Genomic DNA, 27150 nt, shown 5'->3' on the forward strand with positions numbered 1-27150 from the left:
GTGGCAAGTTCTTACTCTGGCTAGCATATTGATGTCAAATACAGCCATATTCCAACATGATATTGCGACCATATACGCATCCAAAAGCAGCTAGCAGCTGACCAACACAATCACCACAGAATAATTGAAGAGTTATGGAGGGTTTTCGAGCAGAACGTGAACAGTAGATTTCCATCACTAACAGTATTGATGCAGCTAGCGGATGTTTCGGTACAAAAATATGGATAGCATTCTGTTGGAGCACTCTACGAATCTATTCCGCAGAGAATAAAGGTTTGAAGAATATAAATATTGGCAGCTGTTTTAAGAGCAAATGATTGCTCACTGTCTTATGAATAAATAAATATTGTGTATATATGCTGCTCATCCTTTGTATACCAGTTTAATAATAAAATTGACTATTATTATTATACTTATTTCAATAAAGTTTTTTGATTTAATTTATTTAATTACATTACAATTACATTTATTTTTTTTAGTAAAATCTGCCTGAACTTTAATAAACTAGTTTCAGTGATTTTTTAATTTATGAATCCCACCAATGAAGTGTGAATCCGAACTAAATTACCTTTATATGGTTGATATTTCGAAAATGGAGTTTTGGATGAGAGTTTTAACATTTTTATTTCAATTCGTTAATTTGTCTGATAATTTTATAAACTATTTGGGATAGTTTTCTCAATGAAAATTGTCGATTTCTTTTCTGCCTTCTTCAACAGTGATGGAACGTAGCATGAAATCTTATTAATTATTTTTGAAAGTTGTTTCGGAATATATTTTTGATCCAAATATTTCATTCAAAATGTTGATCATATCATTTCGATGCTTAGGACTTTCATTATAACAGGCACACTATCTCCGAGTGTCTATATCGTAATTAGTAATCTTCTGTTGCTGTTACAGACTATCGAATATTTTTTACCATATTTCGATACTGCTAACCTTATGTCCATTAAACCGCTCTCTACAATAATAGTCTATGATTTTACGGGTTGATTGTTGTGTTGACTTGGATCTTGGCGTATCCGATTCGGCTTATTACTTCAACGGTAGATACAATTACTTTGTCTTGTCGAATGCCGTTGAGATTTTCAATTGCAGATAGTCCGTCTTGGTTAATGCGTTTGTCTTTATTTATTCTTAAGCCAAATGACTCTGTATTGCGAATTATATTTGTATTAAAAAATATAGCGCTAAAACAATGAATTTCAAAATAATTTAGAAATCTGTATCACCATACCGGATGGCAAGTCTGTTCACCTAATTGCAATCACCAATAGGATTTTACCATTGTTCTTAATTTAATGATTGTTAATTCATGTATGTAGTTAGGAAATTAAGTATTTGAAATATTAATGATTGGCGGTGTTACTAATTCCCGTTATTACCCTGATAGTTATAATGATTTATAAGGATGAAAGAAGAACTATTTCTATAGTTTCAGCTATTTTACTTAAAAATTGACAAATATTCCAGTACCTTATTGGTGTTCTACTTTTTAGACTTAGCCCTCGTCTAAATGTTTGATGCAGTATCTGATGTTACTGTTTTAATGTTTTTGTTCACATGTAGCGGGAATCTCTAGCGCCAAACGAATGACTTTTCCGTAATAATCAGCAAACATTTGTCCTATATCGGGCAAATTAAGACACTGGTGAATAGTTTATAAATAACCTTGCTGAATATAATGTTAGAACATTATATTCTCCTTTATATTAGGCTAATGTTTTTATAATTGCCACTCAATCTTTAAATAACAGTGTTAAAATAAATAATACCTAGCCATATTAATTTTCTCATTGCGCAATAAACGCAAATTTTCAATTTTTATGTCGATATTTGAACATCGTGTTAATATTTAACATACTGTAGCTGTCAAAAAAGTTTGTCTATTTACATACACCATTTTACAACAATATTTATTATTATAAAAAAGGGTAAATAAGGATTAAAATATTATATATTGTAACCTGGAAAAGTATTATAGCACCAAAGTAGTACAAGAATTATTGTTTTGAAACCTTGAATAAGTTTATCAGAATATCAGGTGTGCTTTGTTGGACTGAAACTGATCAAAGCTACCATACGAAATAGCCACGGATGATTGATTTCAATAGGTGGACATAAGTCTATTGGACTATTAAAAACGATCTATTTACAAACAGAAACACAAAGAAATAATATTGGATTTAAATATTAGCTACTAGAAGATCCGTATCACCTACAATTACCTCGCAAACTTTTTTCGATAATGACATTAGCCACCTCGTCGCTTGTCAATGAATCAAACCTCCACGCGTGTCCACCGGTAGATGTTTTATCAGATCTTATAACGATATTATGGCTCATCTGATCGAACGATATTTTGGACATTTTGATTAAATCGTTTTTCTAATGAAGAAAGGTTTGTAATTCTTGGATAATAATTCGCTTGGATCTATCGCATAATTATCCAGAAAATAAATTTGTAAGAATTGATGATTTGTATCTGATGGTAGTAACGCGGAATCGATTAATTTCATTCTATCGTATTAGCTATTGTTATGTTTGATATGATGACCCCGTTACATTCTAAGCCTATCGACTTCATTGCCAATCAATCGCGAACGCATTTGTGATTCACCAACATGATTGCTAACATTTTTTGTCTCTTGCCGGTGATCACTGCGGTTAGTATGTGAAGTTATTGATGTTATTATTTTTCATTTAGTTTTACATAAAATAACTAAATTTGTCTGAAATATAAATAGCAATAAAATATTAGACAGTCAGTGCTTAGAAATTATTTTCTATGTTTAAAACATTATATACACAGAGAAAATAGATTTAACTTTATAAGCAATTTCAATATCAAGATGTCATTATTTTGAACGTATTACTTGTTTGAATCGCTATGCTGAGAACCAGCAAAGGCATTTAATTGGTTCATGTGATAACCTAAAATGAAACAATGTCAAAAATTAGAAGAAAAACGTGATTATTCTACAAGAAGAGCTGCATCGCATACATTTTAAGAAGTTAATTTATATAAAGAAATATATTTTGACTAAGTATACAAATCAATGTACATATGCCTTAAATATATATGTATAAAAAGAAGTGAAATATTTGTTTATAATCTGTTATGGCTCAATCTATATACCGAGATGAAATAAAGTTTATAGAGTCAAGGCAAATATCTCATGCCATACTTAGCAACTCCGTCATGATTGTTTTATTATAAGCATGTGTGTAAGCTTTATCTTATTCCTAGATTCTGATATGTATGTTAATAATATCACAGTAATTTCACATATATTTTATTTTAATATAAATTTTAACCAATTTCGTTGTATAATACGTAATGGTTTTTAGGTTAAAATATTATGTTAAGAATACGAATAAGTGTATGACATATTTTTGGATTAAAGGAGTTAATAGAATTATAACAGAAAAGTGTGAAGAATATGTTTCCAACATAATAAAACAAAAAGTCAGAACTCTAATAGATCCCATTAATTAACAGATACTAATGGGAAAAAATGAAACTGGACATAAATTATATTTTATTAAAACTTCATTGGTAAATAAAATATAAGGTCAGGGATGTCACGTGCCGCACCTGCATGGCAAATTTTATCAAAAAGCCAACCAAATGTCTTCACAGAAAAACGTTTTCTTTGCTGATAATAGAGATTTAAATTGACGCATCTAGATAGTGGACGTAGAGAAATTTTTCTCCAGAGACCCCTATTGAGTTTTCTTTCCATTACTATATTATAATGCATTATTTACTGGCATTAAAATACTGGCTATTTCAAAACAAAAATTAGCCTTGTCAGTTCAGTCGTTCTATAGATTTTCATATTACCATGTGTTTTTTCCTCCATTTGGATTTTGAATTGAGTGGGTGTTATTTACGAAGAGCTTTTATTTAATTTTTGATTTGGGAAACCTGCAGACCGATTGTTTTTATAAGCTCATAGCAATGCTGACTTTTGTGAAATAAATTGTCGAGAGAGGTTATCAGAGCTTGACAGAGGAATTGAACGTATATTATAATCGGAACTAAATTATTAAAGGAATTCGCAATGAATTGAAATTAATACTTAAATAGTATAAAATAGTACGTAATTAATAAAAAAATAGACAAGCGGAAATTGACAAGCATATAGCTAGCATAATTATGTATATAGAACAGGTAAAATTATATATAAAAATTAATAGGCTTGAATCTGTCAGTGAGTAAAAACTGTCGTCACAAAAGTAAAAATATTTTCAGATAATTTTGAGACAATTTGTTTGATCTTGCAAAATTCATAAAAGCTATATATGATGGGATGGTTTAATGAAAATCTTTTACTCACGGGTTATACTCACCGTCTGATGAATTGCCCTTTCTACTTCTTTCGGTCAATGATTAATAGGTTAGTCGAGCAGTACTTCACACCTTCAACAAAAAAAAAATTGTCAACACGGTCTTATCGATTATCTGCTAAATCCATTATTGGAACTTTTAATATTTTAAATATATTGTCGGAATACTTTTAATGTTAAAAATAACAAAGATTACTACATTATATATTGTAATCTCGGGAAATATTATAATACCTAAATAGCAAAATAATGATTGTTTTTAAACCTTGAGTAAGTTTTCCTTGAATAACGTATAAGCCAGCACTGCCTTCCTCTATAACGATAACGTGTTTGTAAACAAATAGCTTGGGATAGTATATTAGATCAGATGCTTCAAAATGTAACTTTAATCTTGGGGATGAAGAATGGATGTGGTGGGTATAACAGGTATTACTTTATTATGAGTTACTCAAGCGGAACGAAGAAATGGTTGTTTGGTTTAAAAAAAATTGATTGCATTTGATTGATTTTAGTCGAGCATTGAAGGAAACACGATATTTTTATAAGAAGAAATGCAACAAATGATTTTGTGGAATAGCGATAGAAATGACTTACTTTATCTGCTATATTCTTCAGATAATGCAACTTATAATTATTGTTTCCTATCGATATATTACATTAAATATATATACTTCTTCTATGGGATCATGAATCTCATTATTAATCATTTTCATTGTCAAAACATTGTTTTTATTTTTAGATTGAAAGACTGTTTACTGTGTTAAATGGTTCTTACAATAATGGAGAAATATATTTTAATAATTCATTAATAAAACCTGTATTTGTTTCCAAAATTAAAGTAAAAGTAAACATTTAATAACATGATTTAAATAATATTGATAATAAATATTATATTAAATTATTTAATTACACATTGTCAAAACAAATATAGACGATTTATGTTCAAATCAAAGATAATACTAAAAAACAAATTCTTTTTGAGAGATCGTGAACTTCTGACATCGTTGTTTTCGCTCTTTGATTGTCGAAGTATATAAAGGCGATAAATCTTCTGGCAATATATCACCATCATAATAGATCATCTGTTTACTTTAATTACAAAATAATAACTTTCTCCAAACCGAATTAATTACAGATGATTAAAAATCCTTATTCATAAAAATAATGTATGCATATATTTTTACATTTATAACAAATGTACTAAAATATTTCCTAATGCAGCTAGTATTTTAAGTTTAATATAATTGGTAACTATTAAGTTTTAACATTCATCTTGATGGCTAAAATAAGAAAATGGCCATAGTCATAATCAATCCACAGCCAGTATTCGATAAGATTGTCGTATCTTAAATGAATAACTTTATTTCTAATAAAATATCGGAGAAAAACATGTGGAATTTGCTTTAAGTATTGTACTTAAAATGCTTCAAACTTATAAATTAGCTAGACCGTCAGAGTGTATCCGAGGCGTATAGAGAGAGTGGCAAGATAATCGATCGAAAGAGCCTGATTTTAGACTAGATTTTAACATTTCCCTTGTTTCTATCTTACAGAAGCGAGTGTTCCTAGAGTATGTTTTTTTCATCGATAAATGTCACTTTGTTCTCTGGCTTTACATCCCTTAAGTACTTGAACTTATGTACTTATTTTAGCAAGATACCATTGAGAATTAGTCAGGTTCAGATAGGTTTTATTAGCCAAGAAATTCAGTAATCAGGTTATCGAATCACATATATCATGGCCTAAGTTCTAACAGTTTTGTCATTAATAAGACATAACTCATCTAAAATTTACAGAAAATGTACACTAAACTTTTAAATTCTTAAATACCAGTTAGAATGTTTAGAGTCAAATAAGAGGGACCTTGTTCTGCAAAGCAATATACTCAGACCAATTTTTCTCCTCATAAATGATTATCCACAAATAGAACATATCACCTAGTTACATTTGCTGGTGATACTGTTACAGTTATAGTTATTATTAGGAACAATGGTGAGGATGCAGCAACAAAGCGTATATAATTGGACACATACATAAAAAGAAAGATTAATGAAGGTAGATCAGAGTACATTGAGTTCATATATAACTAAACTACGCATATCTCCATAAATAATATCACCATTCAATAAAAACAATGCCAAGTATATTAGGATTAATTTTAAAGCAAAACTACGAAAAGAAAATAATTGGTCAGAAACATGATAAAATATCCGAAAGAAGTTGAAATTGTCAAATATGGAAGATGGAATAAGGACCTATGAATTTCAATTATAAATATATGCAAAAATTAGTACATACATAAGTTTTTCATAACAAATTGTTAAAAAATATCACTGAAGAAATCACTATAGAAATGATAATGTACATCAAGACATTCGGATATTGACTGACATTCAAAAAATCAAACATCATATATTTACATTTGTATATCACTTATTGTTATCCCCAGGAAAATCACCAGGCTACTATTTAATATCAGGAGAATTACTGCAAAAACTACCAAGAACGGCAATTATAGAACCTACCAACTTGATCAAACATTTAGATTAAAACATGTCCCAAGGCATTTAGAAGATGGCGGAAATTATAATGATCAACAGACAAGTGACAATATAAATAATTGGAAACAAGCTTGCAAAATAAGAATTAATTAAAGTAAATCTGTACATGTGAATTCACTTATAAACAGACCGTACAAGCACTAATAATATTAAATAATACTATCATTCCATAGAGTAACAACACTAAATATCTCGGAATGAATCTTGAATGAACTTCGCTGGAAGGAACATATAAGAAAAGAAAAGAACCAGAAAAGAAGAAGAAGAAGAAATCAAGAGAATTGCAAGGGGGCATGAGTAAAGTCTCCATTCTCCTGAGAATATTGAAGTATTGCAGCTTTTGGATACCATCAGAACAGGACACAAACTGATCTTGTGTAGTGTTGTGTAGTGAGGTGAATATATTAAAATATACCGACAATGCAATAATTAAACAATAAAAAAAACTTAATGTTATGAAGTCGTAACATTGTCCACTATGAATATCGTCTGCAGTCTGCGTCTATATATATTTTATTATATTATATATATATATATATATATATATATATATATATATATATATATATATATATATAAATTTTGTGAAGCACTTTGCCTGAAGAGATTGAAATTATAACTAATGATTTTCTCATTAAATCTCTTCGCTAAAAATTATTAAAAAAGTACTTGGAAACATTGTTTAGAGTCAACTGAGAAAACTTAAATAACTTAAAGCCGAACCGAAAAGGTACTGAAATTTGCAACACATGTATTAAGATATACTGATTATAATATTGTTTTGTTCAGTATAATAATTAGTAATTAATTAATTGTAAATTATTCTTAACTTCTGCGGAAATATGAAACTGAAGCTTCTAACTTAGTATATATAGTAGTAAATGTTTAAATAATTTTACATAAATCATTACTTAACCATTATAAATTACATGCACACATATAGTACGTATATATCAGCATGGGTTCACAATGATCACCTTTCGGAGAAACTTTTATTATAAAGTCGACTTTTATTTGTGGTTGCTCCCACCACTCTTTTTGGCGGCAAAAAAGCTCAAAAAATAACAAAAAGCTTGCTCGCTCAGTTGTACCCACGCTATCGCGACGATCAGAAGGTGATTTTGAATAGTTGCTTGTCGAATAAAACCGCGCGTATGAATGGTACGTGTATTTAAAACAAACAGAACACCCGAGTATCCAGTATATTCTTTGGTATGTTGAAATTATTCAAATGCTTTTTATTATTTTTACTGTTGTAATTATGCTGTAATTATTTGTGTTGATAATATTTACTTCAATTTTATTTCTAAACGATGGATTAAAAACAATAATTTAAAACGAAAACATATTAATTACATTACCAAATAATAAATATTTTAATGTATTTAAGTCAATGTAATTATCAATATTCTAATATAGCGTATATTTAATTAATATTTTTTAATAATGTTTGGGGACTAATTATGATTTCTTAACGTCAATATTGTGAACCATTAATTTTCTATTTTATTATTTTAGTTCATGCAATGACGTGATCTATAAGTAAATAATTTAAAATTAATTCAGTAACAAATAGAGTTGAAACTTCGGATTTTATTATATGATTAAATAATATATGATATAATTTAACTTATATTGCAGTAGAAATATATGTTAACGAAAATAATTAAACCATTAAATGGTCATAACAAATCGAACTGAATTAAATCACATGTATGAAAATATATCAAATCACTATCAGTTGGAATGTTATAAATTAAATTTACTTCATTTAAAAAGGATTCATCATAAAAGGAAACATCATTATACGTTTCTACTGCACAAGAAATATGGTTATTAAAATTAAGAAATGGTATAAATTAATATTTAAATATCCCAAATTATACCAAATTAATAGAAATTAATGATAAAATATTAGTAAATTAATAGAAAAAACTAAATTAATATTAATATAAATATAATATATATAACATTATTAATATAAAAAGAAATTACTATTTTTATTTCATTTTTTTGATGCAACACTTATCTCAATTTTTATCTCACTATTTTCTCAGTTTGAGCTTCCAATTCTCTATGTTCGGATCATTTTGGCTGATCATTTGTTATCTGTCTAGGAATCACAAATACTTGTAAATTTGTATCGTTAGTATATGTTCGTCATTCTCAACAACATTCCATGAGTTTCAATATAATAAAAAGTGAAATTAAATAGATAAAATTAAAATGTTTTGTTTCAGCGTCGTCGACATTGTCGTAATAGAACTTGCAAGTAGCGTAACTTTCGCCCCCAAAATTAATCCTCCAAAATCACAGTGATAGTAATGATTATCATTAAGTATAAAAATAATACTGAAATTTGAAGATAATATATATTAGTATTCTAATGTTTTATTAAATATAAATAAATAAACATAATATTTTATCATTTTTAAACAAATATTTTATCTGCAGTATTATATAAGCAAGAAGATATCAACATTTGAGGGGCATTTATTTACAAATTCAATTGTTTATTGCAAAATATATTGTTTATTTGCATAACGCAATAATTCAATGAAATCACTACAATTAAAATTATTTAACCATTTTATCATGTATACATTATATAATTTTATAGCACATTTTTTGCAACAATATAGGACAAGACTTTTTTAAATATACAACATTATTTCTCCTTTCTCGTACAAACATGATCACATTTTAATAGGAATAAATTGTTAAATTGATTAATTATTTTTACTTTTGGAGCGTATCAAATGTTATCAATAATGCTAAAACGTACCGCGTGCATTAAATAACAATGATTAAGTAGTTTTATTCGTTTACAACATTCGAGTTTAACATTTTCGCAAATTTTCATTGAAATTATTATAGACGTCAATAAAGATAAATGACATTTTAATTTTTAACAATGTAAGAACACAATGTCAAATAAGATGTACAAACGGGAAATGTAATCCATTGTACATACGAACGTTTATCAAATCAAGGAGTAATTCATAAAAACCTATTCAAATAATGTAACGTAATTTGTCTCGATTTTGTTGCCATTATGATATTTGCGTATGTATATGTTATCAATTATACCATACTGTATTGGTCGGTTATATATAGAATAGTTTTAATATTTATACAATTGTGAAACAAAGAAATTTAGTAATTTTTAATTAATTATTTAATCAATTATGAACAACTGAGCTCATTTCAAGTAAACCAACAAAGTATGTAGATGAGAAGTAGAGATTTGACTAATAAAAAGTACTACCAATCCTAACCCTATAAAGTTAAATTTTAAAGAAGATGGTAGTAATTATAAAAATTTAAAGTATTATAAATAATTTGAAGGAGATGACAACATGACATTGAAGGGCAACTTATTCATGGAGATTCATTCAGATTGAAATTCAATCGAAAATATGTGGGATTGAATGGAACATTTCGAAAACAGAGCTAAAAATATGTGCAGTAAAAAAGTGCCAGCTTGGTAGTCGCAGTTGTCAAGGTAACAGGTCAATTGAAAAGTCCCCGGCCTACCATAGTAAAACACAGTTTTTTGACAAAATCAGTTTTTTTTATTCAACATAATTCCCTTCAAAGGTGATACACTGACTATAGCAACCCTCCAACTGTTCAAGACCATTTTTGTAGTACAATTTTAACTTTGCTTAAAAATAGGCCTCAGTTTCGGCGATCACCTCTTCATTCAACGAAAATTTCTTCCCACTGAACATTCTTTTGAGATCTGAGAACATTACCGAGAGTCGCTGGGGGCCAGGTCTGGAGAATATGGTGGACGAGGAAGCAATTCGAAGCCCAATTTATGGATTTTTGACATCGTTTTCACTGAATTGTAATTTGATGCATTGTTTTAGTAAAGCAGCACTTTCTTTTTCTGCAAATGCGGCCATTTTTCGGTGATTTCGTCCTTCAAACGGTCCAATAACGCTATGTAATAGTCGCTGTTGATGGTCTTTCCTTTTTCAAGGTAGTCAATGAAAATTATTCCATGCGCATCCCAAACTACAGACGCCATAACCTTGCCAACCGACTGTTGCGTTTTCCCACGCTTTGGAGCGGGTTCATCGTGTGCAGTCCACTGTTGATTGAACTTCAGAGTGAAATGATGGAGCCATATTCAACATCAACTCGCCGTTGTTTTTGGTCAAAAGTAAGCTTGCGCGGCACCCACTTTGCACAGAGCTTTCTAATACCCAAATAGTCGTGAATGATATGATGTACACGTTCAGTTGATATTTTTAGAGTGTTCAATTTACGGTCATTCAAAATTATTTTGTTGATTTTTTAATGTTTTCGTCGGTAACAACTTCTTGCTCGGTGCTCATTTCACCACGTCTTTGAATACCAATCCTTGATGGTTGATTTTCCTGGGGCAGTGTCCGGAAACTCGGCATCAAGCCAAGTTTTTGCTTCAACTCTATTTTTTCCCTTCAAATAGCAATATTTTATCAATACGCGAAATTTCTTTTTATTAATTTTTTTCACAATAACAAAAGTTGCTTCACTCAAAATGCTATAATTAACAAACTAATGATCCGACAGCTGGCAAATTTATACACGTAACTTCTAAGGGTTAGGGCTAAGTAAAAACATATGAATTTAATTCTAGTAGCGCCATCTATGTGCCAGGCCGGGGACTTTTCAATTCACCTGTTAGGACGGTCCTCCTACAGCTTCTATAGTCACCTTTATATTTGCAATTGCAGTAGTAATGTAGGTAAAAGCATAAGATCTAGATGGTTTTTAAGTTAGTGACTGCCTTGTCTGTAGTCCAGCCAGTAGTTGGCTGTAAATATAACTTATTTGTTGTATTGTGTCGCAAGCTTGGAGTAAAATTTCGCAATATTTAATAAGGAAATTGATTCAGTAAATCAATTTTCACTTTTAATTTCTCCAATTACGATCGTATGTAACAAATAAGAGTAATTTATTGTCTATATTTACTCTTATTTATGTCTATTTGCTGTCATTCATCTTACACTAACATATCACTCAATAAAACCCGGGTCTAACTAATTATGAAATTATGAATAATGTCCAGAGTTTCAGATCTAAAGGTCATGTCATATTGGTATTTATCTGCAAAATATTCGCGTCGAAACCGTTAATACTTATTGCTTTATTGGTTTACTCTACTTACTCTATTTTTGTATAATTTATATATTAAAAAATATGTATCATTACCGAGAGTCAGAATAGTATGCTTTGATTTATTACTATTAAGTGATTTTTCTAAAAAAACATTTTTGGTATCACAATAGTAGTTATATAAAACATATGGCTTCAGCAGTTTGGCCACTTTAGGTTAATTAATTAAGGTTAATTAACACAAATTAAAGCAAGGTGATACTTTTGGCCTTTGGAATTTGAAAATAGATAGATGGAAAATACATTTACAAAATTATAAATTTTTACCTTTTAGATAATTTGCTACTTTGCTTTAAATATATATTGAAAAATAAATAATAAGTATGTAAATAAAAACATAATAAACATTATAAGTCCGATTTTAACATATAGAAAAAAAACATTGGTGGTTTGGAATGGTATAATATAATTTTTTTATATATTTTAATAATGATTCCATGTCTATTTATAACATAACAGAGATAGACATTGGGTGGCCTATATATGCTTTAGTGGAAAAATATCGTATAGAATATGAGGAAACAATATAAAAAAGAATGTTTCAGTAATATAATAATTTAGCTTTAATATAATTGATTAAATTATTGGTAACTATTAGATATAGATAAGTTTATTTTAAGTGTCCATTTGTTTTTAGATTTCCTAATCGTGCTAATTCTTTGATTATATACTATTAGTGAAATATTTTTATTTATGATATTGTTAAATTATTAACAAACATTCTAAATAGTATTATTATTATATTATATTATTATTATTTACATTTCAATAGACTTCTACTTAAAATTCATGTTCTTGATATTTTTTAACAGATACTATTTAAGATTATAAGATTTCATTCGCTGTCTATTTAATATGTTTGTTTATTATTCAACCGCAGATGCCAAATTACCATAAGCTACACGATTAAGAAGTACATCCAAAATTTTTCTTATATAAAATGAGTGTTAGTATCATTGAGATAAAAAAAGAAAGTGTTTAATTCCTTGAATACAACTTGTTAGACAATACTTGTTCACAATACAAGATATTACTATTTTAAAAATTTAGATCTGAAATAAATAAAATTATTACGAGCGACCATAAAGCTAATTTGAAGCAAACAATTGAAGGCGTTGCTTCGGACATGTTTACATCAAACGCTATTTAAATTTGTAAAACCACTATAAGTTGATAAATTAGTTGATTTTTTCTTAATTCCATGAAGTCCATTAAAATTTTGAAAATGTTGGGAATGAGTAGGAGTTACAACATTTACATTCTATCAATGTATATAGACAAAATAAACATGGGATACGTTTGGATACATTTGAAAGTTATGAAAGTTGAAGGGTTTAAGACAACAAAAACTTCATTTTTTATTTTACGAAAAAAGAGGAGACTTATTCAACTGGGGCACAAAATGATGCAGCGTTTCAGATCTATTCTACCAGGTCAATTAAAGTCCCCGGCCTACCACAGTAAAACACATTTTTTTGGCAAAATTAATTTTTTTTATTCAACATAATTTCCTTCAAGGGTGATACACTGATTATAGCAACATTCCAACTTTTCGATACCATTTTTGTAGTACGATTTGTCGTTTGCTTCAAAATAGGCCTCGAAAAAATAGTATCAAATTCTATTGGTTTCAAATCAGTCTAAGAACTGAAACAATAAAAGATAACGTTATGCGACTGATATTGACTGACTAAAATATCGTTGAAGAAGTAGATAAAAAGCTAGAAAGAGAAATAAGGAATATTTTTTCTATTAGCCATATTTACCCTTGTTCATTATTATTAATAACATTTTGAAGAAATTATTAATTTTCAGAAAGGAATGGCTTAAAGTTATTCGACGTATACATTTATATTTATATATTACTAATGTTGTTTAATTGTCAAAATAAAAATCGATGAAATAACATATGGTTTTGTTACGTAATAATGTTTAAAACATTGCTGAAAATAGTTGTTTATATCATAATATTCGTCGAATTTATTTTGGTTAATAAACTTTCAGGATAAAGGAGCACATATGTTCAATATTTTAACATTTTTATTGAACATAGAAATACAAATTAAAAAAAAATATAATTGTTGTTTCAATTTCCTGTTGAGTTTTAGAGTTATTAGATCTGCCTTATTTTATGTTAATGTAAATTAATATTTTTATAGAGAGTATACCAAATTTTTTGAAAGTTAAAATTAAGCTTGGTTAATGTAAATTTGAATAATTATTCCATTAACTTTTTTGTTCATTATATTTAACGTTTGTCTTTCAATTTACAGGACTTTCTTTCAGTAAAAGCGGTCAACTGGTACTTGACTTAAACAAGTATAATTCATTTTGATTCAGACACGAGTCATTGTTAATATATTATTTTGTTTATTATTGTTGGTAGTTGCTAACCTTATTGCATGGCATCCATTATTTATTTTGACCACTGTTTCCGCCGCTTATAGTAAAATGGCGAAAAAAGGTTGTACAATATTATATCTTTTTTCAAGTGTACATCATATAAAATGTATTCTTGTTAAAAAATTACAATTTTTATTTGCGAATATAAACATTTTAATACTTAATTTTAAATATATGCTTTTAAATTTTATATTATAAATATAAAAAAATTTGTATATAAAACACGTTTTTAACAAAAATAGAAGTTACATTTTGTGTAAAATGTATATTTTCTTATCATAAATATTTCACAATAATTGCACAATAAAAATTATAATAGAATTGCAAACAAAATGTACTAATATTGTTAATTAGTATTGAGGCATTTATAAATTTATAATGAGTATATAAATGTCATAATTTACAACGTATTTACAATTTTGCATTATTTATTATTATTATTAGTTATTTTATTATTATTATTAGTTATTATATTAATAACGACATATTAGTATTGGTTTTGATGTTATAATTTCAATAAAGTTAACAAAAATTGCTTTAAACCAACCTTACTTAAAAGCTGAGACTGAGTAATTGGGAACTTAATTTGAGTGAAGCTACATGGAATGGATGGAAAATCTCTAGCTATAGCAATTGATTGAATAAATTGATATTGTTTTTAAACTCGTAGACAGCTGAATTCTTCCTCATTCATTATTACCTATTTCAATTGATGTTACATAGTCTGACTGAGCAAGAAGTAATATTTTTTATGAAGATTTGTAAAAACAGACGGACTTTAGGGTAATCTCAAAAAAACATGTAAACCAAATGAAATAAAAATGTTGTTTTAATCATAGGAAACTCTGATTACTTCAGTAATAATAATTTCTAACAAGTTTTCATAATAAAGTTTTGAATTTATAAAAAACGAATGAATTCTCAGTCTTTAAGTAGTTTTGACAGTTGATACCGGTCACTTTTAGGTCAGGTTACGTTTTCTTTTAGGTCATAAATAGGTTTGCAGGATATTGTTAAATGTGTTTTAATTTAAGTTGTTTTATATTTTAAGTTAATTATTACCTTTAACATCCTATATTAGGATATTAAACTATGATATTGATTTTATAAATTATTTCAAAATTATATATAAAGGCCTATTATTTATTTGAAAAACCGGTGCAGTCTATTTTATTTAAAGTATTGTCCATCGATAGCGGCTAATTTTCTAAGAATTCTTTAGCGGCTAATCTTTTAAGAATTTTATTGATTTGACCTGGAAATAACGATGTATCTTTTAAGGCTATCCACAGATCGATCCATTTTTTGGTACCTTCATAAGACAAGAAGAGCTGTCTAGACAGCTCACGTCTTATATGTCGGAATAAGTGGCAATAAATGGAATGAAGCAGCACTTCTCATTTTTATGTTTCCAAGTACGTTTTCAGTCGGGGTTGCAACATATAGTTGGGTATTGTCATGTTTAAGAATAACATTGTAGAGTCCTTGCTCGTATTTTGGCGGTTTTTCGCGCAATGCTTAGTTCAAACGCATCAATTGTAGTCGATATCGTTACACATTGATGCTTTCACCGAGTAGTGTCTTCATATGTTCGTATTCAAAATTTTCGGTTCTCTAGAAATCTTTTTGTCTTCGCATTAAAATCGCCATTTTTAAAACGTCGGAACCAGTATTCATATGTCAAAATCGACAATTCATATACCGTAAGCGCCACACAGCATTCGGTGACCTTCAGCCGGCTTTTTCTTCAAATTGAAGTAAAAAGTAAAACTTCCTGCACATGCGATTTACTCGGTACAAATTCAAACATTGTCTGAAACTGCACTGTAAAACATTTTTATTCATAATTCGATGAAATGACCGATGAATTGAAAAAAGTGAAGTTTGTCAGGCTGGCTGTGTCTTCAACATGAAATAGCTTACAAATCTATCAATGTCCGATAAGATTTAATACACAGTAATACAAAATTAATTAATTAATAGAATTAATTAGTACAAATTAATTTATAGGCCTGATATTATAGTATTGGTAAGTATACAAAAATTGTATTTTATATTATTGAAAAAGCATTGTTGACTAAATGACTATATTCACATCTAAACTATTGACATCTTAATGAAGTTATAAGCTCAATTTTAGCTCAATTCACCAATGTACTACAAAGCAATTAAACAAATCCAGTTAGATTAGAATAAAAAAGTGATATTAATAGTAGATGTAATAAGAATACGTAGAATTATGACTTAAATTTATATTTCGCTGAGCTGGATTTAAACCTCTAAAATAAAGACAAAGGATAATCAAAGTCATTTAAAAGATAATTATATTTAATCATGTATTGATACCGCAAAAATATTAATACCACAAAAACCCACGTAAACATTATATATTTAATAATTGAAATATTTAAACACGTGATAATAACATCATGATGCTAGTATATACGTTTTTTTGGACTATGGCTCATCCGTTTATGTCATCAACAATGCTATAATTAATCTGAATTCATTCAATCACCTCCATTAAAAACACTATCTTTATCAAGGAATTGTAAGGCATAAAAATCATGGTGTTGTTCATTATTATTTCATAGCTCAGAAGCTGGTATAGATGCCCAATAACTTCATGATAACACATTTTCGTACAGATTTTATCTTATATCAGTCCCCAGTTATCCCGTCAGCCTGTTTCAGCTTCGTCGGACCTCTAGCTTATTTCTTAAATTCAAACCATTGCCTTCAAACCTTCAAATTCTTGCCCATAGAACATCGTTTAGGGGGGAGGCTTCGGTAACATATTTCTTAATATCAAACAACAAATGTAATGAAAGTCAAAATATGAGTTTAGCGTTCCATGATTAATATACAACGAGTATACTATTATTTTATGTATAAAAATGCCAAAAACCGTTAAATATAACATTTGGATTAGATTGTTCAACAGTTGTTTATAGTGATACATTGTATTTTCATCAATCTGATCAAAATACATACAAACACTTGATAATAAAATTATTAGTAGTAGTTACAACAGCATTATTGACTGCATATTTGTTATTTGTTTGTTATATGTACAATGTACACTTAAAGTATTTTAACATATGATAAAGTATGAAATTTATTAGGAATAGTTTACCCAAAACGTTCATAGGTATAAAACATTAAATAAATTACTCGTAATAAAACACCAAAATGGAAGTACAAAACTCATTGCTTTGGTGAATATAAAATAACGTTAATGTAGCCATCAATTAGTTTGAAGTGATTTCAGAATATATCTAAAATGTTGGCAATCTCTATTTTTATTTTCGATAAATAATAAATATTTTGGCAACGTTTATCATGACCTATATATTACTATCAAACAGAATAGATGTTTTTTAGTTTTAATCATTTATAATCCAGTATATGTTTTGTTATATAATACAACCAAGCAGATAATTAATTAACTGTTGACAGAATTGACTAATGAAGAAAAAGTATCACTTTTGGAATAAATTTAACAAAACAACAACCTGTTTATTAAAAAATATTTAAAAAAATATATTATGTTTTAATTCCACTATTGATGAATTATATCAAAGTATTTAGTAACCAAGATACTTTTTCTTAGTTAGTATCTTGTCATTATAACGACAGCATGTGACCATGATATGTTTTAAATATGATAATTTTAATAACCTGAAATACTCATATGTCATGTATATCAATATATTTTGTAATTTATTTCGGATTCGTTTTTATTTATATTTTAAACTAATTTAAATACGTATATTATACCGAAAATTAATAGGCGGTACCTTGAAGATCGAGCTTCCGACTCCGACAATCCGAAGGTTTCACATTATTTATATGCAACAAAGTTTATTTGTATTTTGTTAAAAGAAGAGCGAAGAAGAAGTTACCTCCTGTTACATACTGGCTTTTCTTAATAGGGATTCGAATAAGATACATTTTCAAATTAGATATGAAACCGAGGTTCTGTAGTCATAAGACAAACTCACGTAATATTATCCTGTATCTTCAATACACATTTAAACTAAAACGCTACATTAACTCTATTAAAATGATGTTAATTAAATTAAACATTTATTGGTGGTTTCATTGCTGATTAACATTACTTCATCACAATGCATTGCTGTATTGTAGTCGGGTGAATTATTCATCAAATCACTGTCATGTTTATTTTAATTATCGCTTTAATTCATAACTTGTTCATAAGAAATAAACTTGTTCTATTATTAATGTTTTTAATTTCTCTGTAAAATTGTTTTGATAAAGGATGGTGGTTTAAAAAGAGACGCATTAAGCAACTGGGGAACGATTGCAGGTTTAGTTTGATTTGCCCGTATATACAACAGTAATAAATAATAAGACATGATTTAGATGATTCTAATACTAATACGTTACTATGGAAAATCTAAAGCGCCATAGTAAATTCATAATATTTCGAACGAACCCATGTTTTACCACAGCATCTGTTTATTCATTTCAAAAAGTCTGTAACCCTCTAAAGCTCTGATCATTGATCACACCCTTTGATGGACACGTGAATATTTTATTTGCTGCTTGTTTTTTGCTAGTTTTAGTGATTACAGAATATGATATGTTTTGTGACATGTTCTCGCTATTTTTCATAACTTTGAGTAGCTCTTTGCATCCAACTATGTTATCATAACACTTTTAAATTGTATGATTAAATCTGAATGTTCTGGTAGCATTTTATTTCATCGTTTCATCATAAGAATGAATTTGCAAGTTAACAGGCTCTACTTGGCCGCAAATAATTCACAACATTATAATTGCTACTTCTTCGTGGACATCCTCAAAACGTATTTGAGCTAATAGACTTTTAAGGCGCAATTACTTACTAGAATAGGACATCCAATAAAATTTAATACGGTCTCTTAGAATGTATAGAATGACTTGCCAGTTGATAAGGAAAGAACGTTTATTTTTGTCTAACATTACGAAGTAGATGTGGTCAGATATTGCCATCAAATAGTTGTAATATTATTAACGTAAATTATTTGTATTTCAATCACTAAATATAATGCATTAATTAGTTATGATATAAAATGCGTTTATTTTTATTTAACTTAAATATACAATATAACTATGTAAGTGCACAAACATCGTTATTGTACATTTCTATCTCGAAAGTACAAGATAATTGAAAGACCATCAGGTTTCATTGATTTTTGAAGATTTTTTGAAATTTCTAGTTTCGAGAAATGGGTTTCGCAATATTTGTCATGTAAAATAGTATAAATGTATCAATCACGTCCCTTAAATACCAAATTGAAGCACATATTTAAGAAATATTATTCGTTTAAATTTCCTAATTACATCTTTCCAGCTATACTAATAATAAGAATAATAATAATAATTGAAATAAATGTTAGGTAAGAATAAAAGTTCGAAATTAACGATAATTACATACATACATACATAAACACCTCACAGCGAAATGTTGAAAAAAAATCTCAAATAAACCTGCAATTTTAACGAAATTATATACATAATACATTGTTTTCTTGTTCAATATGTTTTTAACTATCGGTATCGTAAAAAATGTTAATTGATTGACGCTGGAGAGACGTATTCGCATTACTTAAGTAATAAATTGTTTGTATGCATGAATAATTAGAAAGCTAATCTGAAGAGCTCATTTGAACTATGCATATAACCATAACATGTATAGTTAAAACAGATGTTGAAACTAGACGCAAATGTTTATAGGAAATTTGTAATGCACGTTTTTATTAATTTTTACGTATATTGATTATAGATAAATTCTGTATGTTACATACGTCTAATAAATTACCAGCAATGACAGCTAATATTTTAATTTGAGAGACTGGACATGTGAAAAATATAGTCGGTGCGGGTCGAAAAATAAAGGCAATTTTCAGTTTTCATTGCAATATGATTATTACATTATATTAACCTTAACAATACCCAAATTATGTTACAGGAAAATATTATTTGAGTTAAAATCGACTATTTTATTTGGACAAGTTCTACATGAAGTCATCATTTGTGGAGATTATTTTTGAAAAGTGGTGATTTTAGTCAGAAAGGAAGAAGACTAATTTGTTTATACCTGTCACAAAAATAAATAGAGTCCTTCAGTAAAACTCCATACCAAGAACAAGAAGAATTTGCCATATAATAATTTAACCATCTACAAATATTTAAAAGTAACTGAATTAATTCAAAAATAGTAGATATTGTTTACCACATAAATTGTAACTGAGGGGCTTTGAAGGAGAAAATTACATGTCCGAAAGGTTACTTCAATGTAAGTAGAAGTAAGCTGCGGTATAAGTAGTGTGACTGAAGAATATATTGTTTTCTCTTCATATTATTATATTATATGCTTTATTATTATATTATATGCCATATTATTATATGCCATTAACAGGTCAATTGAAAAGTCTCCGGCGTGACACATAGATGGTGCTACTAATATTAAATCCATATGTTTTTTAGTTACCCTACCCTCAAAAGATGTGTGTATAAATTTCGACAGCTGTCGAATCATTAGTTTGTGAATTGTAGCATTTTAAGTGAAGCAACTTTTGTTATTGTGAAAAAAAAGGATAAAAAGGAATTTCACGTGTTGATAAAATATTGCTTTTTGAAGGATAGAAAAACAGCTGAAGCAAAAACTTGATACCGAGTCTCCTGACACTGCCCCAGGAAAATCAACCATCAAGGTAACCGTTATTGGTATGCTAAGTTTAGACGTGGTGAAATGAGCACTGAAGACAATAAACGCAGTGGACGCCGAAAGAGGTTGTTATCGACGAAATCACTAAAAAATGATTTTGAATAACCGTAAATTGACATTGAATGAAACTATCAGACACTCTCAAGATATCAACTGAACGTGTACATAATATCATTCACGAATATCTGAGTACGAGAAAGCTCCGTGCAAAATGGTTGCCGCGCGAGCTCACTTTTGAAGATCGGCGAAAAATGGCCGCATTTGAAGAAAAAGAATGTGCTTCTTCACCAAGTCAATGTAGCGTGTCACAAGTCAGTGAAAACGATGGTAAAAATCCATGAATTGCCTCGAAATTCATAATCCACCGAACTGTCCAGATCTGGCCCCCAGCGACTGTTTCCTGTTTTCAGATCTCAAGAGAGTGCTCACTGGAAAGGAATTTTCGTCGAATGAAGAGGTGATCGCCGAAACTGAGGCCTATTTTGAAGCAAAGGACAAATCGTACTATAAAAATGGTATCGAAAAGTTGTAGGGTCGCTATAATCAGTGTATCACCCTTGAAGGGAATTGAAGGGAGTGATGTTAAAAATTATGAATAAAAAACTAATTTTGTCAAAAAAATGTGTTTTACTATGGTGGGCCGGGAACTTTTCAATTGACCTGTTATATAAATTATAACTTGTGCAGTATGAACGGTTTAAAATAATAAAAACTTTTCTTTTACTTTAAAAACTATTTCATATTGTGAAATGAGGTGACGACTGTTGAACGGCGAGCACAAAATGATACTGAGGGCTTAAATCTATAGTAACATAAACAAAACCGCTATTACTTAGACGTCTCACTCATCACGAAAATACATGCGATATAACACATTTCTCTTAAAGAAACGGCCAAGGAATGTACGTAGTTGTTGTCCTTTCCGGATGGCTTATGGTTGTAGTATATTGTATTACTAGTAACAATAAGTGTTAGTAGTATTGGTAGTAAGTCTTTGATTACCTTCTGAATAACAATGTTTGAAAGTTTGGTGACTCCAAATTCAAACAGTCTACGGCTGTGAAAATGAGCTTCTGCAATCCGCTTTTGGTGACAGTACACCCTAAACTAATACCTTTTGTTGAAATTCTAGTAGACTATAATAGTTCACAGCAACTTCAGTCCTCCTTTGGTGGCCTTACGCTCTCGACTGTGATGCTTATATCGGGAATCTATGAACTAAAGGTATTTGTTCAAAGCTTGGATGTTTCCTGATATGAATAGTTGATGGTTAGAGATCTTTCAGCACCTTCAATTCACATTTAAACATCTAACGTAAATCCAACTCCTTTATCTAAACGTTTCACACTCTTTAATCTTAAGATATGTAAACCGTCACGGTTCTTCAAATATACAGTCTTCATATCCAGGACTCTATCAGTCATGCGACTGACATATTCTACGACCATTCAAAAATGGAAAAAAGTTGTGCCGTAAAAAGTATACAAAATATTTAAAATAAAAAGTAAAGTCGACACTGCCAATGCAATGCTATCTATCAGGTTGGTTTAGAAAGTTGAATTATATTATTAGCTAATAATTTTAACGAAATTAACATTAATAAGAATTATTAAAATGATGAAGAATATTACCAACAATTAATTGATTTGAATTAACAAGCATTGATTGGAAAACATGGTTTGATTGCTTGATGCTTGTTAAAATTGAACGAAATAATTCACCCCGACCACTGTATAGTCCGTTCTGATATTACCATTTGAGATTAATTACTTTGGATCGACGCAGAATGCTTTTAACAAACGATTAAATTCATTTGAAAGAATTAAAGATTGGCATGATACATTTCTCGGGTTGAACAATCAGAAGTTCTTTTCAGGTGACGTTTGTAAACTTCGTGAAGTGTAAGAGAACCTTATGGCCCCTTATTATTCATTTTATTATTGAAATTAAACAAAATTAAAAAAAAAATTGAACAAACATTGAATGAATCAACTTAAATGTATTTTCAAATCCTAATCCCATTTATAAATTAAGTATTGATCTGTGATTATTGACGTAAAAGTTTTTTTTTAATTTCCGTAATTATATAACAATATTTGTTTTTTTAAAGCAGCTTTAGATAAAATACTTTAATATAAAATATAATATATTTTTACCGCTCACAATTCAGGTAAATTTTCATGGAAATATTTGTGATGCATGATTAAAATTCCTATGAATTCGATATAAATATCTTACTCATGTTAAATATCATTCTTACTGAAGTTCAAAATATTTATTACTCTTTAAATTTGAACTCTCTTTCGCATGGTTTGTTCCATTATTAGCCGCTGTATATCTATATATGAATAGGTTTAGTGAAAATGTTGCCTCCCTTTTTGAAGAAAACGGGGACATCTGGAGGCGTGAAATTTGGCACCGTTAAAGCTTATACCGAGGAAAAATATTTAAGTTTAATATTTTTGTGAAATATGCGCTACCAATAAATATATTCCAATAAAACGAAAAATACCTAAATAAAGCAACCTCAAGCAAGCAACAAGCAAGTATAGTCCTCGGATCAGTGAGACTAAACCAAAAAGAACTAAATGCTGCAAATAACCGTGCGGGTTAAGGTATTAGGTCGTCGATGCTAACGTACTAGGATCGAATCCCTCGGTGATAAAGGTTTTTTTTTTAAGTTTATAAAATAAAATAAGTTATTGTTTTTTAAATTTGAAACCTTTTAAAAATGGAAAGTGAATGATTAAAGCACTATTAAACGATGTTATTAAATTTTAAGCGTTTTGTGTTACTTTCGGTTATTCCGCGATTGTTACAATTATTAACATAAAAGTTTATAACGTCTATATGGTTTTATAACGTTATAAGTTTTGTTGTTGCCTGAAAATAATCTCACTTATGATACTTAATGTCCAGTGAGGTCGTAATTTACATGTATTAATACTTTGTTAATTATTGAAAGTTAATGGAAATTAGGTTTAATTAAATGCAATTTAAAAAATGTTGGTGAGTGTTAGTTCTTGAGATAGTTTGCATAGTTTTAATATGTTTTAATATACAGACATTTATTATTTTAATTAACACATTCAAAATACTGTGAAAACAAGTTTTAGGAACATCAATTTAAAATTAGTCCTCTTACTCTATTATTAGAGGAACATGATTAATTTAATACATTGTGCAATTAATGTGCAACTTAATACATTACAAACAGACCACAAAGCGATCACTAGTTCTATAAAATAAGCTCCACTGATTACAATATCAAATGATTCTCTTGAATATGTGCCCTGCTGGAGTGTTATCTAGAATTTCTCATACTTGGGTATTAACATCGCCCCGTTACAGTTGGTATCTGAAAATCTCGGTATATGTAATAATTTCCATGTTATAGTAACTGAATGTATATACGATATCTCTTTTTTTTTCTGAAAAATTAAATGAAAGATAAAATATTAAGATAACATTGAAGTTTATTCTACTAATGATGAAAAGATGGCCCGTGATTAAATACGTCTTTTTTTCTATTAAAATTAACATTTTTTTCGTATATTTGTTGCTGTGATATTACAGGGGATGGACAAAAATATGAAGGTGAGGGTGTTGGGAATTTGCTTTCAAAATAGCTGACATTTTTTGCGAACCCATTTTTGTACCGAAACATCCGTCAATTGCATCAACATCATTTGAAGATGAAAATCTACTAAATTTGTTACTCTAAAAATCCCCATAACGGTTCAATTATGTTGATGACTGGTCATTGTGCTGACCCAATAAGATGTTCGATGATATTCTGATACTCGTCAAATCAAGACTGCACAGTTTTGGATAATAATATGCTGATGGTAAGAACTTCATCATTAAGGATGTTGAGATATTCATTCGCAGTAATCCGGCTAGTAATATGAATACGAGGATCGGGTGAATACCGCGATATTGCCACCCAAATCATAACGGAACCATCCCCATGTTTGACTGTAGGAAGCAGGTAGTCCAGATCGTTTCTTTTAGTGTTCTCCATACATAAGTCTGTCGGAAATAATGTAAAGGATCGGATCATTCTTTCACAGCTTAGCGTTGGCCTCTTTTGTAGAGTATTTCAATCGCAGCCCTTTCATGAAGTTAGCTTTGTGGAGCTCCCGACGAAAAGCGTTTATCGAAACAGTGTAACTCAAGTGAATGTTGATTTTTTTCTCACTTAAGTAAAAACAAAATAAAGTTGCTATCTTTAGCCGCGGGAGCTGTATGTTTCGTCCAGTTTCCGTCAGTTAACTTTGGATTTCGTCCGCTGTTTTCTTCGCCGATGCTATCATTACAATGGATATTATTGCTCGTGAAACGTTAAACCATCATCACACCAACGATTTGCCTTATTTAGAAATCTGAATAAAACGTACAATACACTGGAATATAACCTTCAATACTTAAGGCATGTAAATTGAGCAATACATACGCGCCGCATTATTTATAAGGAACCAAAAGATGTACTATAATGCATGGTTTTTATATTATTTTGTTTATCCCCGTATGTAATTTATTATATATTGTTGTAAAATATAAAATATGAACTTTTTTTATAATATTAATTGTACTAATTTGATTTATTTGGTATTTAATTATTTTAATTTCTTTTGCAATAATATTAACATATTTTAATATTCTATGCCGAACTGTTTTTATTGTTTTATTATTATTGCAAATAAATATACATTGTTTATAATCCAAACACATCTTCATGATCGAACTACAGGATATATAAAAATTTTAAATGCACATGTACCTACGTTCCATTTTTTAGTTATATAAACGAGTTTCTAAATTATGAATTCAGTGCATATGCAAGCATTCATTTAGTATGCTTTAATAAACCATTATATACTTGATATGTTTCATGTCCAGTAGTATAATAATTATAACTATGACATAAACATTTTGGCTATTGGTTAAAATTAGTAAAGTATTTAATTGTCTGTCTTGTCTTTCGAAATTACAATGATTTTATTTTATTATTTAGCAAGTAACAAAATACTATAACTGAAACATGAACGTAGAAAAAAAAGTAAAATCTAATAATTTAAAATTAATTGCCTTTAATCAAAAATTATTATTCTTATATTGATTTTAATGTATACTAAAATTTAAATATTCTGTATAGAAAGAAACTAAAAAAAATTATAAAGATAAATTGTATTTGATTTATAATGTATCATAGATGACAAGGTATTGACATACCGTTGTTTAAATATTTTAAATCCATTCTATTTATTTATTTTTAATTACGCGTAATTTATTTATTTACTTCTACATATTTTTTTTAAATTTTCAGCCTTAAAAATATAAATAGTTCCACTACATGTCGAAATAAAGCAACCAAAAAGGAAGAATATGTTATTAAAAATCACCAGTGCTCTGTTGACGATAGCGTCACTATCCTTGCCAGTATCTACCGCCCCCGTAAAATTTGATGAAGGACTCAGTTTGGTTATATTGCATAACAATGATATGCATGGAAGGTTTGAAGAGACAGCTAGGAATTCCGGTACATGTCAACCTAAAAAGAAGAACCTATGTGTCGGTAAGTGTTGATAATTAACTTGAATTTTTGAGCTATCTGGCTTTTTGTGAAAGGCTGTCTTTATTATTGTGAAGTTGAAAAAAATTAAGATAAAAATAAAAAGAAATAAACAACAAACTGTCAATGATTAACTCTAACAAGGAGAATACTTTAGAATTAAGCATCGCTTAAGCCTTCTATTATCTATCCAAGTATCCAAAAGGCCAACAGGGCTGATAACATTTCGCTCTTACATTTCTCGCATGGATCGCAAATTTTCATTATAAATATAACTGATAACAATCCACAACCGTCAATTCTTTTGATTTGTTAATACATTTAATAGAATTATTAGCTTAATTCGTAAT

At 28.8% G+C, this 27150-nt stretch overlaps 1 protein-coding gene across 1 annotated transcript in view; it reads left to right on the plus strand.

Moving 5' to 3' along the window:
• The first annotated feature begins 7997 nt into the window (after positions 1-7997).
• Positions 7998-27150, plus strand: part of LOC143193341 (protein 5NUC) — a 78461-nt gene continuing 59308 nt past the window's right edge. The window contains exons 1-2 of the mRNA XM_076399533.1: positions 7998-8129; positions 26555-26803. Of these exons, the coding sequence (XP_076255648.1) occupies positions 26614-26803 (190 nt within the window). The 5' untranslated portion in view covers positions 7998-8129; positions 26555-26613. The remainder of the gene's footprint in view (positions 8130-26554; positions 26804-27150) is intronic.

This window comes from Rhynchophorus ferrugineus, unplaced genomic scaffold (assembly GCF_030347505.1).
Source record: "Rhynchophorus ferrugineus isolate W39M unplaced genomic scaffold, kcgeb_rfMv2 rfM1, whole genome shotgun sequence".
Taxonomy (NCBI): Eukaryota; Metazoa; Arthropoda; class Insecta; order Coleoptera; family Curculionidae; genus Rhynchophorus; species Rhynchophorus ferrugineus.